At 43.7% G+C, this 20,473-nt stretch overlaps 2 protein-coding genes and 1 pseudogene across 2 annotated transcripts in view; all 3 read left to right on the top strand.

Moving 5' to 3' along the window:
- The window catches only part of LOC115791158 (NACHT, LRR and PYD domains-containing protein 12-like), a 1,329,445-nt pseudogene that overhangs the window by 193,184 nt on the left and 1,115,788 nt on the right, over positions 1-20,473 (top strand).
- On the top strand, positions 4,504-11,870 carry LOC115791623 (CD59 glycoprotein). Its single transcript, XM_030745770.1, has 4 exons — positions 4,504-4,718; positions 8,268-8,369; positions 8,532-8,605; positions 10,723-11,870. Exons 1-4 carry the CDS (start codon positions 4,541-4,543, stop codon positions 10,843-10,845), a joined length of 477 nt encoding a protein of 158 aa, XP_030601630.1. The 5' UTR covers positions 4,504-4,540; the 3' UTR covers positions 10,846-11,870.
- The window catches only part of LOC115793652 (sorting nexin-9-like), a 33,187-nt gene continuing 24,701 nt past the window's right edge, over positions 11,988-20,473 (top strand). Inside the window, exons 1-7 of the mRNA XM_030748722.1 lie at positions 11,988-12,053; positions 16,198-16,260; positions 19,058-19,144; positions 19,219-19,293; positions 19,699-19,789; positions 19,924-20,068; positions 20,333-20,417. Coding sequence (XP_030604582.1) covers positions 11,988-12,053; positions 16,198-16,260; positions 19,058-19,144; positions 19,219-19,293; positions 19,699-19,789; positions 19,924-20,068; positions 20,333-20,417 — 612 coding nt within the window. The remainder of the gene's footprint in view (positions 12,054-16,197; positions 16,261-19,057; positions 19,145-19,218; positions 19,294-19,698; positions 19,790-19,923; positions 20,069-20,332; positions 20,418-20,473) is intronic.

Below are 20,473 nucleotides of genomic sequence, written 5' to 3' on the forward strand. Positions count from 1 at the left end.
TGAGAAATGTTACATGTGTCGTGGAGTAGTTAAAAAAAAAAATTGTTAGAAAGCAAGACAAGAAGATGCTGGAAATAATGAAAAGTTATGTTCATAAAGGTAATCTTTAATTTCAAGGAAAAGGGGGATGTCGTGTATTGAAACTCACTGTGTCTACATGATGACGTAAGGTGTGAGGTGGGGGAGGTTATGCACCGGGGGTAGAGACAGAAAAACTTGGATGATGGACACTGTTCAATAAAGCAACTAAAAGACAACGCTTTATGTGATGATTCAATTCAGAGTGTCCTGCCTAAGTCAGTAATAAGGCGGGCACACAACATGTGGCTGTATGAGTATACAGTACAGACGGATCCTGTTGGATCAGGTCATCTCTGAGCACACAGACGACCTGCAGGATGGGTGTTGGTGTATGTCTCTTCATATTGCTGGGCCTCGGCCGGCCTGTCAGCATCATGTGGGACGGAGCAGCTGACTGAAATGAATGTTCAATGAGAGGCTGATGGCCTGATGATGAGAACAAAGCAGCTGCTGTGGCCGAGTGGTGACCTCGCCGTTGTTTCTGTCTCTGCTGCCCGCTGCCCTCCTCTCCTCTTTGTTTCTCTTTCAAATGAAGCTCGTTGTTTGTTTCTGGAGCATTTCAGGACCAACACTGAAGCTTTTCTTCTGCTGCTGCTCTGAGATAAACGGCAGAACAGAGAGGCTGTCATCGAACGCCACATCACACCATCACATCAGCACTGAGGGCCGTGTGCTGACAGAAAGAGCTCAGATTTAACTCCTGAGGGAGGAGGGTGCTCATGGATGGACAGTCAAAGGATCACCAGTCGATACTGAACATCTGTGAACCTGCGATTTTATCACAGTCGATCCAACAGCTGTTCATAGGTGTTAATTCAGGTTGATTTGATTAATTATAGGAAATAAAGAAACAATAACAAACAGACACAGACGCTGGGTCGGCCTCTCTCTGCTCTCAGTGACATGTTAGAAACTTCTGTCTGAGTCACAGCTGCATGTTCATATCCCACAGGACCCACATCAGTGATGGGGTGGAGCGTGGGGGGGGGCCGCTGGAGTCCAGTGAACTCACTGAAATGTTCTGGGGATCAATTTATGATGTGGAGCGTTATCCTGCTGGAAGTCAGCAGGTGCTAAACTGAGGCCACGAAGGCTCGGAGCAGGCTGGGTTTAACATGGGTTTGATCTGCACATAATCAGCCCGTTCATCCATGGGGGGGCTCAAAAAAATGAAACTTCAGAATAAAGACTGGTTGAGATTCTAAAATAAAGCCTGAATTAAAAAAAAAAAACAAAACCTGATATATAAAAATAAAATGTAGTTTTGGAGTCTGGTTCTGATCGGCCAAAGAAAATCAGCTTTAAGACGTTTGAGATGCTGAAAGTGTGGAGCCCACTCATCCAGCCCAGAGCTCAGACAGTCTGCATAAATGTAATAAAATATAAGGCACTGATTTTTTGCTTCTGGACACAAACTGATCCTTAATCACATTTTTTGATGTAGACATGGTGAAGTTTTTCAGGTGTAGAGATGGAAAAGCTTGGACAGATTGTTGGTGGTGTGAGTTATTTCTCTCTTACTGTGGTACAGTTGTGTTGTTGTGCAGTTTAATCTGTGTAGCTTGATTAATCCAACTAACAACATATTTCACAGTGTAATCTTCACATGTTTTATCCAAAGCACACACTCTGCTGAATCAGCTGTAAATTATAGTCACACTTAGTGTTCCTGCCATATAGTTTTTAGTGATTCACTGACTTAGTGCAGCTAATAACTTAGCTCTCTGCTGACTCACTAGCAGCGTGGATTCTTACCAGACCATCTTTATTTATAAAGCACTTTAAAACAACCACAGCTGACACAAAGTGCTGTACATTAATATATACAAATAAATAAATAAAATTAAAGTAACTGTTTCAAGTTTAAAAACACGCAGCTTAAATCTCGGTCTCATTGGGGTCAAAAGCCAAGGAAAGAGATGCTTTTAAGACAAACTTTAAAAGTGGACAGTGAAGGGGCCGCTCTAACCTACAAAGGCAAGTTATTCCATAGTTTAGGACCAGTGATAGAGAAAGCCCCGTCCCCTCTGAGCTTCCTTCTGGATCTTGGTACTTTCAGGAGCAGCTGGTCTGCTGCTCAGAGGTAAGGCCGGGCAAGATTTAAAAACAAACATAAGATTTTTAAAATGAATCCTAAAATATACAGGCAACCAGTGAAGTGAGGCCAGGTCAGAGGTCATGTGCTCTCTCTTTTGAGTCCAGTCAAAAGTCATGCAGCAGCATTTTGAACCAGCTGCAGACGTGAGAGTAGCGACTGACTGACTCCCAAATACAGTGAGTAACAGTAATCCAGTCGAGATGAAATAAAAGTGTGGATCACTGTTTCAAAGTGCTGCCGAGATAGAAAAGGTTTTACTGATGCTAATCTCTTCAAATGATAAAAACTGGAGTTAACCACGGCTCTGATTTGGCTGTCTAATTTAAAATCACTGTCCACCTTAAAACCAAGATCAGTAATAATGGGTTTAAAATATACCTCCCTGCAGTGTTAATTTTGTTGACAAATTATTTTCCTCATAGTTTTCGTCAACGACCCTTTTTCATAACGAAAATGAGACGATAACTAGATAAAAACTACCTAAAAGGATAAAATGATGATAAAGTTAATTGACACTTTCGTTAACGAATGAAAACAAGATGAAAATTCTTGGCAGGGACAACATCCAATCAGAACTTATTTAATTTTGTGACAGGGCGGGACAAGTTAGGAAAACATCCAATCAAACGCACAGTTGCACAAATTTGATCTAAACCCAGGAAGGCCAAACTAGCCTGTGAATTTTTCAGACAGAGCCGGCCTGCTCATCAATGTTTTATTGCTATGCTCAATAAACAAGGTCAAGAAAATAAAGATATTGTGTGTTTGTGTGTGTATTGATCTGTCAAGCATTAACAATATTCCATAACTTTTAATGAATGTTTAATTTCATGTAAGTGTGTATAATGACTAATTCAAAGGAACTGAAGAAAAAAAACCTTTACATTTTACAATTTTTATATTTTATTCAGCTAAATCGACTGTAGATTTAGTCGACTATATTCTTACGATAGTCCTTCTGCTGCAAGGGCAAATAAATTTGGCAATCGTCAGCATAACAATGAAATGAGATTCATGTCCTCTGAGGATAGAACCCAGAGGCAGTAAATGCAGCGAGAAAAGCAGCAGACTGATGGGTTCATCATCATTCAATAACAGACAAAGCACACCACTGTTGACTTTCAAGCTTGCAAGGGGAGACTTTTCACAGAGCTCAACACCTGAACACTGCGACGATGATGTCTCCAAAAAGATGCCCCCTTGCAGTCAGTTTTATTGCTTCGATTACGTAACAGGTTAAGTTCAATTCAGGTAGTCACATATACAACACTTTGACATAGATATGTGGGTGTGTGTGTGTGTGTGTGTGTGTGTGTGTGTGTGTGTGTGTGTGTGTCTCGCTGTCGCTTGCTTGTCTGGATGTGTGAGACATGAAACTGTTACTTCCTTTTCCCATGCTTAAGTTTCCAGTAAGTACAACATGTTCAAAAGGCCATATATGGTGATTTTGCGCACTCAGCAAATGAGACAAAAAGAATTATGATAACATATATTTACAGCTCCAACACGAACCCAGAAGTGAGCCCTGTGGGATGCCTCATGGCAGAGAAGCAGCAGATGATTCAGAATCTCGAATGTTCACAGTAAAAGTTCTCTGCCAGGTAAGAACTGAACCATTTAAGAACCGTGCCACCAATGCCTACAAAGTGTTGTAATCACAATATTAAAATGTTGTGATCTACTGTATCAAAAGCAGCAATTAGGTCAAGTAAAACCAGAACAACATGGTTCCCAGAATCACATGCATTAAAAACTCTTTTTAAAGCAGATTCTGTGCTGTGAGGGGTTTTAAAACCTGACTGAAAAACCTCCAGGGTGCTGTTCTCATCTAAAACCCATTTTAGCTTAAAATATACAATTTTTTCTAAAACCTTAGAAAGAAAAGGCAGCTTGGAAATAGGCCGATAATTATCCAGCACAGCAGGATCAAGACCAGGTTTCTTAAACAGAGGCTGGACTACTGCATGTTTGAAAGTAGCAGGGACCACACCTGAGGACAGACTACTATTTATAATGGCAAGAACAGGCTGCCCTATACTAGATAAAATTTCTTTAAAAAATCTTGGAGGGACAGGATCACGGGGGAACCTGATGGCTTAATATGGCCAATCACATCCTCTAAAAGTGAGAGAGTCACAGACTGAAACAGAGGGGTCAGAATCAGGAGCTGTGATAAGATCAGCTGTTCCTGATGACTGTAGTAACTCTGTATATGACATAATGCACACTATTGTTTATGAGATAATGGCACAGGCTGTACCCAGTGGGCGTGGCCTCTGAGCTGCACTCAGCCTCAGTGACAGTCATCACACTTTCTCCTCCTCCTCCTCATCAGTACTGCAGTATTACCGCTGCTTCTGGATGAGTACACACTGTACTGTACCCTGCTCTGGTTTACGACACTTCTGTCTGTTGGAGAGAAGCTTGCTAAACCTTTTTGTTTGTGGGCTGACACATGAGTTTGTGAGCTGTGCTGAGGTGAAAATGAAGCGCTCCCTGGGGATCTGTCTGGTGATCTGCTCCACTCTGATCGGACTGGGTACGTTTGATTCTCTTGTTTTTGGAGTTTGTTTGATCTGAACAGTTTTAAGGTCTGAAGATGTTGGAAAAATGATCAGACTGTATCAGCAGTAACAGCAGTAACTGTAGTAACAGCAGTAACTGTAGTAACAGCAGTATTGGAGGGTTTGGTTAACACTGTCAGCAGTGTATGGAATTTTCACAGAGAGCAGGAAGTGTGATGTATCTGCTAGTAATATTTGGTATAAATGATAATTAATAATCAATACTGATGCAAACAAAAGATATTTATGCGGGTGGTGTGGGGTAGAAAGAAGAACTTTAGACTTGCAGAGTGTTTCATGTTAGACAGAAAAAGAAAACCTGCCTTTTTATTTATGACCAACATGAAGAAATGAAGTGCAACAGGTCTAAATGTGTGCGTCTACACAGCACGTGTCACAGTGATGTTTCATCACCGTGTGCTCGTCTTGACATCATCAGATATCTTAATTTTCCCCCTGCAGCAAACTCAAAAGAAGATGTTTTTATGATTTTGCTGATTACCCCCCCAAAATAAACCGTTTTATACAGGTATGTGCATTTTATGTGTAAGAATGTACAGTTTGAGTATTTAAATTATATTTTCCACTATATTTATTTTAAATTTCCTATATAATTAGTACAGAGAACTGGACTTTGTCTAGAGTGGAGCATGCACAATTTTGTTGTACCATGTACAATGACAATAAAGGGCTATTCTATTCTATTCTATTCTATTCTATTCTATCACATCCCGCCTGGACTGCTGTAATTCCCTGTACTCTGGCATAGATCAATCATCTGTACGCTGCCTGCAGGTATTCCAGGATGCAGAAGCTCATCTTTAAACTGGTATAAACAGCATGAACCTCGGTCCTGTCCTCCCTTCACTGGCTCCCTGTTTGTTTAAGAGTTTAAGTCTGTGTAGGTTCTCAGTCATAGTCTCTCTGGAGCTTGAAAAAAGGCAACTGGACTTCTTTTTGTTTCTTTAAGACATTTCTACTCTCATCCCAAAGGCTTCTTCAGTTCTCAACCAAATGGTGGAGAGACCCAGGTATTTAAACCCCTGTGGGCGTAGTCCCACAGGGGTTTAAAAATACCTTTTTTCAAGCTCCAGAGACTAGATTTTAAGAATCAAAAATCAAGAATCAAGAATGCCTTTATTAGTCCCACAATGTGGAAATTGCAGTTAACAGAACACCCATCCAAAAACAAACACAACACAGACGGGGGGGACAGATGTCTGAGGTCATGCATCTTTAAGGGAGGGAGAGGCCAGCCACCCTCCTTCGAAGGGTGGCTGGCCTCTCCCTTAGAGATAAGGTGAGGAGTGCGGCCATCCAGGAGGGGCTCGGAGTAGAGCCGCTGCTCCTCCACATCGACAGTTGAGGTGGCTCGGGCATCTGATTAGGATGCCTCCTGGCCGCCTCCTGGGTGAGGTGTTCCGGGCATGTCCCACCGGGAAGAGGCCCCGTGGTAGACCCAGGACACGCTGGAGAGATTATGTATCTCGGCTGGCCTGGGAACGCCTTGGGGGCCCTCCGGATGAGCTGGAGGAGGTGGCTGGGGAGAGGGAAGCCTGGGCTTCTCTGCTTAGGCTTCTGCCCCCGCGACCCGGCCCCGGATAAGCGGAAGAAAATGGATGGATGGATGGATGGACTTTTAAAACTTTAAACAGACTGGTACCTTCGTATGTGACTGAGCTGCTTCACACACGCCTGTTAGAGCTCTGAGGTCATCTAACAGCTGCTCTTACAGAGGCCTAACACTAGACTAAAGCAGAGGTGATCCAGTTTCTGCAGCAGCAGCACAGTGGTGGCCAAAGTACTGACATTCTGTACTTAAGTAGAAGTACAAGTACTTGTGTTAAAAACTACTCTGGTAAAAGTTGAAGTACTGGTTCAACTTCTGTGCTCAAGTAAAAGTAAAAAAGTACAGGCTCTGAAATCTACTCAGAGTAAGAAAGTAAAAGTAGCTCCTTGGAGGACGTTCTACCTCTTTTACATCTTTCTCCATCTGAGTGAAGTTATCTCATTCTTTGCTCTCCCTGAAATACAGCAGCTCTTCTTTTAGCTAGCAGACACACTGTGTGACAAACTGCACACACTTTTTGTGCTTTACATTTTCTGTCATTCATTTTACAGATACTTGTGTAAAAATGTAGGGAGTAAAAGTAAAAAGTAGTTCGAAAAATAAACACTCAAGTAAAGTACAGATACCTGAAAAAGCTATTTAAGTACAGTAATGAAGTATTTGTACTTCATTACTTCCCACCTATGCAGCAGCACCAAAGCTATGGAACGATCTACCTCTGCAGAGGATACACACATTTAAATCTTCCTAAAAACACATCTGTTCTCGGTGGCATTTGGCTGCAGTGTAACATCCTTTCAGACGATTATGGTATTTTTTATTTTATCGTATTTATTGTCCTTTGTGTTTGTGCAGATTTTCTGGTTTAAGTGCAGTTCTTGGGGCCTTATACTTTAATGTGCAGTTTTAAATGTGTTATATAAACACACACACACACACACACACACTGGTGTACTGGTGCAGTCCTCTCCTGGGGTCCTTGCCTCTGCTCTCAGCTCCTCCTGCACAGCTTTGATCCTCAGGGAAGATCTCAGTCCAGATGACAAATGTGTTGTTGCTGATGGATCATTCATGTTGTCAGAGATGAGCAGTGGTTGGCGTGCAGTCATGTACTTGGTGCTGTAGGACCCTGAGACTTTGTCTAAGTAGTCCCCCTCCTCTTTGATGGCATCGTGGTCTAAGGTCACAGTTCAGTCTGTGAAGGCAGACTGAGGGACCTGGTCTTGGTTCAAACCTGTTCTTTCAGCCGGTTCTGACCATCATGAGCTTTCTCGTTAGAAGCTCCTGACTCCAGGTGAAGCCTGTGAGGAAACTGTTGCAGGTGATGTTGTGCCACTTCTCCCCAAAGCAGCCCTATTGTGTTCTCTGCAGACAGGTTTGTCTGACTTATAGTTAAAGATGCAGAGCGCTGTATTTCAGCATGTTTGGATGTGACTGTCTTTCTTGGATGAATGTGAACAGTAGTTTCCTGGTTTGGTTCATAATCAGAATGATCAGACTGAGGACTGACCTCAGATGGTCTTCGTCTTCAGACGCACCTTCATCTGCTTCACTGTCCTGGTCAAAGAGGAGTTCAGAGGCTTGGTCACGGGAACAGAAGAGGATCCTGCATTCCTGCACTTTGTCTCACAGTTGTAGAGTATTTAACCTGCACTTTGACTGCCAGATGTTTCACATATTTATACACATATAGAGCCCCAAATATGTGAAATGACCCTTTGTCATGTTACATGTTGATGACACTTCTTAAGCCCAGAAGCCGTTTCGTACTGAAATGAATGAATGAGTCAGTTTGACCCTGAAAGTGTTGTTTCTGGTTCCTTCTTCTTCTTGGATGTTTCCCATCACTGATCCCACTCAGATCGACTGAAAGGCTGCAGATGTTGTGCAGATATTGTGCAGAGGCCCCGCCCTGCGTGGGCATGTTGTAATCCAGATGTTTTTTGTGTTTCAGGATCAGCCATCCGGTGTTACAGCTGCAAGGACTACACAGCAAGCTGCACCAAACAGCGAGACTGTAGCTATGATGACGCCTGCCTCACGCTCAGCGAGAGAGGTACGGTCACACCTTTACCTGTTCACCCATCGACCCGGTGAACTGCTCCTGTCCTCTGTAAGTCAGGATGATCCATGTTTGATCCTCCAGGAAGAACTGGAGCAGTCCAGCAGGTCTTAGGCTCAGAGATTCTACTCTGATTCTAATGTTTCTGTGCTGCAGGTGGGATGACGTACCGTCAGTGTCTGAAGTATTCAGATTGCGAGTACGGCCGACTGGCCCAGATGTTCCCCCAGGTACCTCTGACCTTTATCATCTCTCCTCAGAGCTCTTAGAGTCTTCATCAGGTCTTAGAACTGAACAATAACACTTAAATTAATGACAGGTCTCCTCTGAGCTAACAGTGATTTCTGGATGATTTTGGGCTGCAGTGTTCATCTCAGAGTCAGACCAACAAACAAGAACCTCCATCCATGGACCTGATGTAGACACAGTCGGTATTTTTCTATCACTGAAGAGAAGCTGCTCAAAGTTCAAAGAAAGCTTTGCTTCAAATGCAGATGATTTACCAAATGATAACAGTAATAATCAAAAGTGTCAGTTCAGCAGTCAGATATACAGGATGCTTCAATAAACAGCACTGGAAATGAAGGAAAAACAGTTTCTCCTTGTTTCATGAAGATGTTTCACCTCTCATCCATAAAACATCCTCAGTTCTGGAAGCTGATGGAGATCCTTAGTCACCTGGGACATTAGTTACTAACCAGTCAGCTGGGACATTAGTCCTTCATTCCAGTGTTTAGGACCACCACGACCTGGATGACTGAGGACCTGCAGATATTAAATAATGAGTCTGTTCTTCATCTGTTCTACTCACCACCTGTAAGCTTCTGTGAGGTAAAAATGAAAACCAAGAATAAAATAGCTGAAGTCAGTTTATTTAGATTTCTCATGAAGTCAAGCGTAACAGCATCTAACTGCAGTTCTGTTCCAAAGTCCTCTCCTTGGTTCAGCAGCCAGCCGGGATATCAGGACATCTGCAGTCCACATCTGTCCTTCAGTCTTCCCTGACTCCAGCTCACCTCCACAGCTGCTCACGATCTTTATTAAGAGTGACACAGCTGAAGGTTGCCCACCAACCTCTCAAGATGTCGAGTTCTACATGCCATATTCGGACATCCTGCATTATTTCATATATTAGACACCGATCAGGCTTGCTGGAAAATAATTTACACTTAACAAGCTCATTACCGGCTACTAGGAGGTCACCATGCTCAGGTTTGGTAAACAGGTAAGGGTCTCCACAGTCCTAAAGCCTGTGCTGTGCCTGGAGCCGTTTGCTTGGTGATGTTAGTGATTGGTGGACCCCATTTCTAAGCTAGCATTAGCATGTGTCGCTCACATCCTCTGGATTTTAGTCAGTGACTTTCAAAAGTCAAAGGTCACCATGTCGCTGACAGTCACTTCCTGTGTGGACGCCCCTTTAGAGAGTCTATGAAGGTCTAATTTTTTTAGGTCCACAACTGGAAATAAAAAACAGTTAATACATGAAAATGTTACTTGATGAATATTTAACTGCAAACTTGTTCAGATCCACTCAGTTCTTCAGTTCGCTGGAATATTGGACTGCAGTATTGCCACGCAGCCCCGGGTGGCTGTTTGGGAATCTTTAGGTTTGAGACTTTATTCTGAGTATAAAACAGGAACATCGAACCAACAGAAACCACAAACGTCCAAAGATCAACGTCACCCTTTCAGTCAGACCTGAAACCAGACCGAGAACTGATCAGGAAGTGTCTCCTGAGCCTTTCTCAGTTTCTCAGAGAAACCTCGGTATAATCAGACTTAATTTCAAACCAGTGGAGTCGCCCCCTGCTGGACATTAGAAAGACTGCAGGTTAAGGCTTCAGATTTTAGACCCTGAACCTGCATCCATGTTAGAATCCAGTAGATATCCTTTTATTTTTTATTTTATTTAACCTTTATTTAACCAGAAAACTCCCACTGAGATTAAGAACCTGTTTTTGAAGGGAGTCCTCGCCAAGATAGGCAGCAACAAATACAAATACAACACCTTCACAGAATCACATCGTTAAAATACACGATCAGAGTCATCAAATGGTTTCTGCAGAGCAGCATTCAGAGCTGGACTCAGGTCTCCCAGCAGATCTTTGTTTGTTTAAGGCCACAGTCAGAGTTTTACCCTGAAATAAAGTCTGTTTGGGCTGAACCTGCTGCTGGACCTTCACAGAGATCCCAGTTCTCCGGTTCTAAAAGGTTCCTGCTGCACATACTCCAGAGTAATCATGACACAAACATACAGGAATCAGTATATTGATCATGGATGTCTGGTGCTGTGTGTAGTTTGTCATATCGGGCTCTGATCACTGATTTATGCCATTGTCACTTCCAGGTGTCCAGTTTTACCTTCAAGTGCTGCAACTCTGACCTGTGTAACTCCGCCCCCTCCTCTGCAACGAGCTCTGTGATTGGTCTGCTGGCCTCGGTGGCGGTCATGTGGTGGTGCATCCACTGAAGGGTGAACCGATCAGCTCTGCAGCGCCCCCCTGAGTCCTCTTTAACAACAGCAGCTTCTCTAATTGAGTCATCAATCACAGTACTGATGCTCATTGATCGGTCACCTGATCCTCCTCACTCTGTTACATTATTGATACTTAATCGATCAGTTTCAGCATTAAAGACTCAGCAGACACTCCAGAACTGATCCTGTCTGAAGGTTTCAGCTGCTGATGAAACATCAATATTTAGTCTGATTGATCATTGAAAGGTTTTCATGCTCAGTCACATTTCATCCAAAGATGCATCACAGCATGAAGCCTGTAAAACAGCTGATTCTGCAGAAAGATTACAGTTATCATAACTGCTCAGAAACGCTACGAGGCCCACGTATCATAAACGCTTCAAAATATGAACACATTCATTTTAATGTGAGGTTCCCACCTGCACTAGAGTCTGCATTACACTTTGAAGCCATTAGCTTCAGCTTCAGAACAGTTTTTAGTGTGTTTCTGGTTGCGCTGACTCAGACTTTCAAAATAAAAGCAGCTTCTCTGTGGATGCTCACATAATGATCACTGCATCGCACATGGAAACTTAAAACTGGGCCGATTCTCAGGCAGGTTCTGAACGGGTTTCTCTGGTTTCTGAGCAGCTTTCTGCAGGTTCATTCATGCATAAAGAGGAAGTGAACTTTGAACTTTGTATCTGAACTGAGGTTAAACTCTGAGACGAGGCCTGATTCCTCCTTGAAGGGCTTCCTTGATGCAGCTTCTTAAATTGAAACTCTGATTTAAAGCCTGATAAAAGCTGATTGGTGTCAGAGGACGTTTCTGCTGTTCACTCAGAGCAGAAGCACAAAGCATGACAGGAAACCTTCAGGCTTAACTCTGAAACCTGCTCCCACTGATCTCTGTGTACAGAAAGAAAAGGTTCAAAGCTCTCATCCTTCACAGCCTTTCAAAATAAAAGATTACCAGAGTCTGTAAAAGTGATTGTGTGATAAATAAATGTCATTAAAAGCTTTCTGCTGCTTCCAGATCAGTTTGGAGTCTCTGTTTCTGTCCCTGAAAATAAACGTCTGCCTCATTTAGGATCAAACTGAGAATTTAAAGGTCTGTTTATTCTGAGCTGACCTGCAGAAGCTGCAGCCTGATGATGATGAGGATGATGGTGAAGAGCAGCAGCACCCCCTGGGGGCAGACAGGTGGACCTGCACTGGCTCAGGTGTGATGTTGAAGGTTAGAATGACAGTTTTAATTATCATGTTTAATACGTGGACTGAATCCAGGATTATTCATCATCAGAGGAGTTAGAAAAAGGTTTAAAGCAGCAGGAACAAAAACAGAGGATTTCACACCTGACAGCTTTTACAAACACACCTGAGACTCACCTGATCGAATCAGTTCCAGGTGCAGGTTTAGCCCAAACTCTGAGTCTGTTAGACCTGATTTGAGGGAAACTCCAGGTTTTCTGTTCCAGAAAGAGGGTTACCATGGTGCATGCTCACATGTGTAACCCCCCATACATGATGGCTTTGTTGGTGCTCAGCTGTGAATGTCCTTGAACGTCCTACTAATAAATCTAATTTAATCAAAATAAAATCAAATATTATTAATGTGATTTTTAATTAAAGTAGGTTTTAAATTGTAGCTGTCACGTGCTTCCAGCGTAATTCTTTGTCTTTCCCCTGTTGCAGAGACAGCAGGGCTGCTTTCCCTGCCTGTAAATGTTGCAGATTTCTCTGTCGGGATCTTCCCATATTTCATGTAATCTTGTGTGATGAGCAGCACAGTGCAGACTTCTGATTCTTAGTGATTTGAATAGCTGCAAACACCACATGGTTTTCCATGTTAAAGCAGGGACTGTCGGGCGTGTGATCAGCTGACACAGTCACACTGAGGAGTTTGGATTCATTGTTACAAACCAGGCTAGTCAGAAAAGTCTGATGCTTGTATATATATTTACTAATCTATTACTGCACTGTGTGCTGCCCTGCTGTCTCTGAAACAGGGGAAACTTCCAGACAAAGAATTACGTTTGAAACACATCACAGCTTTGGAGTTGTAAGCACTACAGTTTAAAACCTACTTTAATTAAAAATCACACTCGTAATAAACTCTTTATTGATTTTCCTTACATCGATCTGTTAGTAGGACTTGTGATGACATTCACTGCCGAACACCCACAAAACCGCAACTTCCTGAGTGTTACACTCACATGCACATGCACCATGGGATGTGGGGGCAGAAAAAGCCAGCTCAGTCACACATACAGGTAATCAGCAGCTCTGAACCTTCGTATGTCAAACTGAAGTCTAACAGAAGATCTGAGTACAGGCTCAAATATGAACCTTCACCCTGAGAGGGTCACTGATGACCCGAGAGGTTAAAATCAGCTGTGAGCAGGTGAGGAAACATCTACTGATCCACAAAGCTGAGAGTCACTCCTACTGACAGTTTCTGAGATAAACCCATCTTCATCCTTCAAAGAGCTCCAGAGGTGAGAAACTCTTCAGAGGAGGAGAACGTGAGAAAGTGTGGACCAGAATCAGCTTCATCTCCTGGAAGTAGGGAACAGGTAATGGTAATTGGACTAGTTCTTATATAGCGCTTTTCTACTCAGAGTCAGAGCACTCAAAGTGCTCTGACTCAGGTGAGGTTCCTTCATCTGTAGCAGCTCTAGAACAGGAAGTCAAACTCCATCACAGAAGAAGAAACACACTGAACTGATCCAGAAGCAGCCATGTTCCTCAATAAAGCACATTAACCTTCAGATATTTTTTTGTTGAACTAAAATATCTTTGGGCAAAACTCTGAAACAACAGCTGATTTCAGGACGTGTATGAATACTAAACACTGTGGAGCATCTCCGTCATCCTGGATTCTTCTGTTGCTTCTTCATCAGACAGACTCTGGTAGAACATAAAGTGTTTTCAGAGCAGAGAACGAGCCTGTGTTTCCATCTCCAATCATCAAGAACTTTGTGCTTCTGCTGGTGTCCTGTGGAGCTCCAGTGAAGGAAATTAAAGGACAGTCTCAGTGATACACCAGACACCAGCAGTGGCACAAAAAAGGGGGTATGCACTATATACAATGCATAGGGGCACCGCATTGGTGGAGGGGGGGTAAAGCAATGCGGGGAAATTATTTCTCTATTTGGCATTTTCTGTATTAACAGCTGTACATATGATATGATCAATAATGCACTGAGTGTTCCTTCACCTCCCCTCCTCATGTTGCCCCACCACACACACACACACACACACACACACACACACCACACACACACACACACACACACACCACACACACACACATCTGACGACAGGTAGCTAAAGATGAAGCTCTCCAGGGCACAAAACAGAAAACAGAGGAGGGAGAAGGATAACATGTTGTTGGCATGAAAAAAAAGCTTTTCAAAGTGGTTTAAGGACAGTCAGTTATGTCAGTGTATCAAGAGGAGGCTTTTAAATACTCAGGTTAAGGTACTGGTAGTAAAATAACAGGTCACTGTTCTGCAAGTGTGTGCTGTATAGTTACAATATAACAGATCATAACAAGAAAAAAAAAAGCATTAGCAGGGTCTCCCTCCCTCACCTCTCTCCCCCGCTGCCTCCATGATGGATAGGAAAATGGAAAATAAAAGCCTGTAATAGAAGTCTTGTATTTTATAAGTCCATGAATAATTGAGATCTGCACACATGAACATAGTAAAATCTGAGACGGTGCGTTTTGTGTGTGTGCGCGCACACGTGGGTTTGGGGGAGCCTAAAAATGTGTCTGCATACACCTCAGAAAGTATATAGCTGCGCCCCTGGATACCAGAGTGTGTGTAAATGAACCACAGTGAGGGGCTCTGTGTGAAACAGTGATGTGGATTTGAAGCAGGATGTAGGAACTGTGGAGTGACCACCAGCAGGAGGTGCTGTCATTTATTTGTCCTTGTCTGCTGCAGGCTTCTCCTCTCCTGCTCTGAAGCACAGGACAGATTCAAACCCCACAGTGTGGAAGAGGATCAGCACCCTCTGCTGGAGCTTTTGTGGGTGGAGTTGATGTGACGCTCCCACTGCAGGTGGAGAAAGACCCCCCGCTGACCCGAGGCTGATCCTGAAAACTACCATCATCACCACAGCCTTCAGTGTCCTCAGCTCTGGCTGCACCAGAGAACCATTATCAGCTGATTCCAGGAGTTTAAGAGAGGTCAGACCTCAGGGACAAAGGGTCACAGCACCTGTGACCAGGTAAATGAAGCCAGCAGGTAAACAAACAGGTGAGAGTTGAGAACAGGAGGACTGAACACTGCAACATTTGACTAGAAAAACAGCTGATCTGACGCCACAGAGGGAATGACAGGTGAGCACAGGGGACTCACACGAGGGCGGGGCACACAGGCTGGCCAGGAAGTGGAGGGCTTGAGAGCCAAATAAAACAGGAACAGAAACAGCAGACAGGTCTCGGTCCAGGGAGCCACAGGTAACCTGACATGAGCCAGATCTCAGTGTGTCATGACCTTTAACCCAGGTGTGACCTGTGTTTGTTATAACGTCAGAGTGGAGCAGAGACTACTGTGAAGCCTAAGTCAGTATTTATGAGATTAAACACTGCAAATTTAGGATTATTATTATACTTTTAAGACAGTGGCGGGGAGTGGTGGCCTAGAGGAGAAGAAAAGGGTTCATCACTGAGAGGATCCTGGTTCGAATCCTTGGGCGGGGCATCACTATGGGGCCCCGAGCAAGGCCCTCACCACTCCAGGTGCCCCCTGGCTGTCCCCCGCTGTGTTGTGTGTGCCCCATACTCCATGTGTGATGGGTTAAATGCAGAGACTGAATTTCACTGCATGTATGTGACAAATGAGGCTTTACTTCTTCTTCTTCGAGGGCACAGTACTGTAGTTTGTCAAACAGGAATTGTAGTATTTTAATGGATTTAAAAGTGCAGTACTGTAGTATTTTAATGTGTATTTTGAAGTTGTTTTTCACAGCATTTTCAACAGGTGCAGTTTTACAGTGTACAACAGGAGAGTTTTCAGGAGACGCCCAGTGAAGTCGCGTTTCCGGGTGTATGGCGTCATCGGTTGTCAAGGTTTCATAACAACGAAATATAAAACCGGAAGCCGACTTTCATAATAATAATACATAAATATAATTGACGCTTTATAGCTTATTAAATGGACTAATTGATCTTTAATATTAGAGCGACTTGTTTTTGTTCACAGATCGCTTACAGCTCACTTCGCTGCTGTGTTTTCCTTCTGTTTCCTCCAAAGACTATGCGGTGCTTTTATTGTGAAACGCCAGAGCGGAAGTGCCGTCCACGCACTGTCTACCTTGACACAGCGGGGCTCAGGTTGGTCCGCGAGCTGACAGCATGAAACTTTGATCAGAATCGGGATCGAACCTGCTGCCGTGACGTCACCATTGGCTGTTCAGGTAAGACTCTCACCTGTGCACGTACCTTCCGGCGGTGATCTTTGACCCCGCAGCTGGCTCGGACCAGCACGCTGAACCGAGCCGGTGCGGACTGCAGAAAGTCTACGGGGGAACCCGAAGGGGTTAAAAAACGGGCAGCGCACCTGAGACAGGTGCCGCAAACTGCGCGCGGGGCCGTAGGGGGGGGCTGGAGGTGGGAGGAAAAGGCGCCGAAAGCAGCAGAGAAGCCCGCAAAGACTGCCGCAAACTGCCGCAGGGAAAACTGCGACGATCCAGCTGGAAAAACAGGAAAACACAGGCTCCTGCTGCGCATGCGCAGGAATAACGGCGAGTATTTACAGAAAATATTTAAAAAGTTATGAAAGCGCCTCAGAAAGCTGCAGAAGTATGAGCGTATACCTGCAGGAGGAAGAACCAGGACTGCTTCACTGATCAATCAGTGATATTGATGGATATGTAAGTCCATTAGAAACAGGAAAGTGTGTTTCTGTGGATAGAAACCATGACAACAGCAGATATGAGCACGAGGCTCACAGGTATTATGATGCTTTATTGGAGAGCATTAGAAGAGGGAACCACAGTGACCTCTGACCCTGTGAAAGGACAGGAAAACGTGTTTGTGGAGTGAAGCGTGCTGAAGTGATGTTTTTGTGTGATGAGGGTTAAAGTGGTGTTTGTGTTGTGAGTCTGTGTGATCAGAGGGTCAGAAACAGGCTCTCCTGTCCTGCTCTCTCAGCTTCAGCATGTTTCAGGTCCTCAAACTGATTTTAATATGAGACAAAGAACCCGAGGAAACACACAGTGCAGTTTTTCATTAAAGTGATCCAGACCTGCCTGCCTCTGTGGGACCCCCCCATTAAATGATCAGCTCAGCCACACTCGGACCTGATCTCTGCAGACCTGCTGGATGTAGAACCCAGTGGCACGAGCCGCTCTGACAGACTGAGGCAGGACTCACACTGCAGTGTGTGTTTGCTCTGTTGGATCATTGTAACTAATGAAGCTTTAATTTGAACTCGTTTATACAACAAATCAAAGAGGAAGAAGCTTATTTAATTCATCTTCTCATTACCATCACTTTTACTTCCTGTTCGTGTCCTGTTCCATCATCAGTCCTTCCTATATGGGTTGTAGCCATGGTAACACACAGAGAGATGTGCATATTTACAGATATACATGTACACACACACACACACAGACAGACAGAGTGTGTAAATAGTGGTGAGATGACCCTCCTGCCTGTACCTGGTGGAAACCATACTGTCAGGTATCAGGTTGTTTATGGTTTTATTGAGAATCTGTGCAGATCAGTGAATTTTAGTCTTTCTGATTTTGAGAACAGTAGATTTGTATGATCTCTGTATCCAGTATGATCTTCATGGCCCTGTTCTGTGATATGGATTATGATGGTGGAGAACATTAGAAGTACTGGCCCAAACCTCTGCACAGTAAATCAAATACAGTGAATGTGGATGTGGAGGGATTTGTGGTGTTTTGCATTTCTCACTTCTGAATGTTCTGATATGTATGTGATTTAGATGAGTTTTGGGCCAGTACAGAACCCTGCGGGACGCCACATGCAGTGTCCCAGCATGATATATTCTCCCAACTTCACCTGTCACTTCCTGTTCTCACCAGTGGACCCCCCATCCCCCATGCCATATCGTTGAGGTTATTGATTCATATGTATTGACTGACTATATCAAAAGCTTTTTAGGAATATAACATGTGCATACTGTTTCTGATTGAAAGCCTCTGAGCTGAATCAAATATGCAGAAGAGCAAACAAGTGGGACGGACTTCTTCACGGCTCTGTCAGCAGATGTTACCTGAGCTGCAGCCGGCTTACTTCAGTCATATAACACATGTAACACTGACCATGACACCACAGTCACTCTGCAGCCAGGAGAAAAAACAACCTGCACTAAACTGCCTGTTATTTTCATGCAGCCTTGACTAACACAAAGTTGGTGCGCCTCAGTGTGAGCTGCACATGTTTCACTTCAACAACACGTCACATCTGATTCAGAACTCTCAAATCAGTGACTGAGATTTACAGTCCCTGAGCACTTCCAGTGTCTGTAAGTATTACAGACTTGTGAAAATGTAAAACTCCTTTGTTACTGTGTAAAACTGTATCAGCTGCTAGTCTGATACCCTCAGTGAACTTCAGCTGGTATAATTTCTGTACAAGAAATCATGACAATATTAATGGAAATGAAGAATTAAAATATCAGTGAAAGTGTTTTCATCATTATAACATGTAAAAACTGTCTGTAAGGTCTGAACAGTAATTAAAATAATTATATAATATAATATACATTATATAATAATACACATATTAGAGGTTTTAAAGCAAGTAATGCATGCTGTTGCAAAACAGCTTTAATATAAATAAAATTACCAATAAAAGCTGAAATATGACCAAAGGTTTCACACTGATATTTGATATTTTAATGTTAGAACTTCTCTGGGTTCATATAGTTCTGAGAAAAGTAGCAGAAAAGAGAAGTAGAGAATGAGATGAATATGTAAGACAGGTGATTTATTGCTGCACATGTGCAGAAATATTCCTGCTTGAGTTTGTCTGCAATATAAAAGTCCAAAAACATAGTGGAGGTGGTGGTCCAACAGGAAGTCAGGTTCATGGGTTTGTATCTTCACTGATATCCAGATGTTTCCTCTGAGCCTACAGCTGTGTTAGTCTGAGCTTTGGACACAGTGAAGAGCTCCTCTGACTCTCCTAAACGTCACTCTTTGTCTCTTTGTGTGTTTGTGTGCGCTGGTTGTGCTCCAGGCTCTGGTTCTGTACGACTTCACTGCTGAGCCAGGAAACACCGAGCTGTCGGTCAGAGAGGGGGAGACCATCACTGTCATCGACCAGGTAAATGCAGGTATTTACACTGCACACATTACACAGCCAACACGCCTCAGTCCTCACGTGTGCCTGTCCTTCAGGCTGTGGGTGGAGGCTGGATCCAGGCCCAGAACTCCAGCGGACAAATCGGACTCGTACCTGAGGGATATTTACAGGTGAGCACAGTGACCTCATTTCCCTTCATGATAGCAGGCAGAGGCACAGCTCTTCTCCACCTTTGAGCTGCCGTGGTTTCTGTCTGCCCACAGAGTCTTTTTTTACTGCTGCATACACAAACCCCAAAGCACATTTCAGCAGTGCTTTAGAGACCATCATAACCCTCAACAGAAGCTTGAGTCAGTCTAATAACTGCCCATCCACACACACTTCCACACATCAGTATGTGGAACGTCCCCTCAGGAACAATAAGATCTGAGATCAGAGCTATGGGTCAGTCAGGAACACCTACACAGCCTCTGGTGCTGAAACCTTCAGTGTGACAAAAGTGTGCTTTATGTGTTATATTGATGTGACTGTTTCATGTGCTGTATATAAATGTCAGGTGTTTTGTCATGTCTCAGATCGGTAATGGTGGTGGTGTTGGAGGAGGCGGGGCTTTTGTTGGTAACACACAGGGATGGGATGGTCGAGGACATCAATCCACGCAGCAAGGGTAACACATTTATTTTCAGCTCAGGTAAACAGCAGCACTTTTAATGTAAACTAGTTCTGCATGTTGAACCTGACACCTGGGAAATATGTGCTCAAACACCTGTGAGGACATAAAGCTGCTGTGTCTCCATCAGCTGCCCAGGACGACGATGGAGAGTGGGACGACGAATGGGATGACCAGTCAGTGAGCAGTTACCATGACAACAATCAAGTGGAAGTGGAGGGCGGAGCATCAGGACGAAGTGCCCATGGGCCCAGTGTTAAGATCTCCCTCAATAAGTAAATGTGTTTCTGAAGTATGTAAATATAACAGCTGATTCATACTAGAACTCAAAGTAGAGTCTGGTAGAAGTCAGTAGAGCCAAGTAGATGTTGGTGGGAGTGAGCTGAAGTCAGGAAAAATCAGTAGTGGAAACCAGCAGACGTCAGTGGAAATTAAAAAATTGTAGAAGTCAGAAGTTGGTAGATGTCAGGAGGAGTCAGTGGGAGTCAGTAGAAGTCATTAGATGTCAGTAGATGTCAGTAATGCCGCTTTGTCCTCAGGTTTCCGTTCTCCAAGGGTCCGAATCCAGAAGTCTTCCTGTTGGCCAGACCACCAGCTGACAACAGAGACAGACTTCCTGTCTATGTGAGTCAGAACATTGTTATGGGTCATTGATATTTGTTGTTAATTGCTGCGCTCTG

Source organism: Archocentrus centrarchus, chromosome 2 (assembly GCF_007364275.1).
Source record: "Archocentrus centrarchus isolate MPI-CPG fArcCen1 chromosome 2, fArcCen1, whole genome shotgun sequence".
In the NCBI taxonomy this organism is placed as follows: Eukaryota; Metazoa; Chordata; class Actinopteri; order Cichliformes; family Cichlidae; genus Archocentrus; species Archocentrus centrarchus.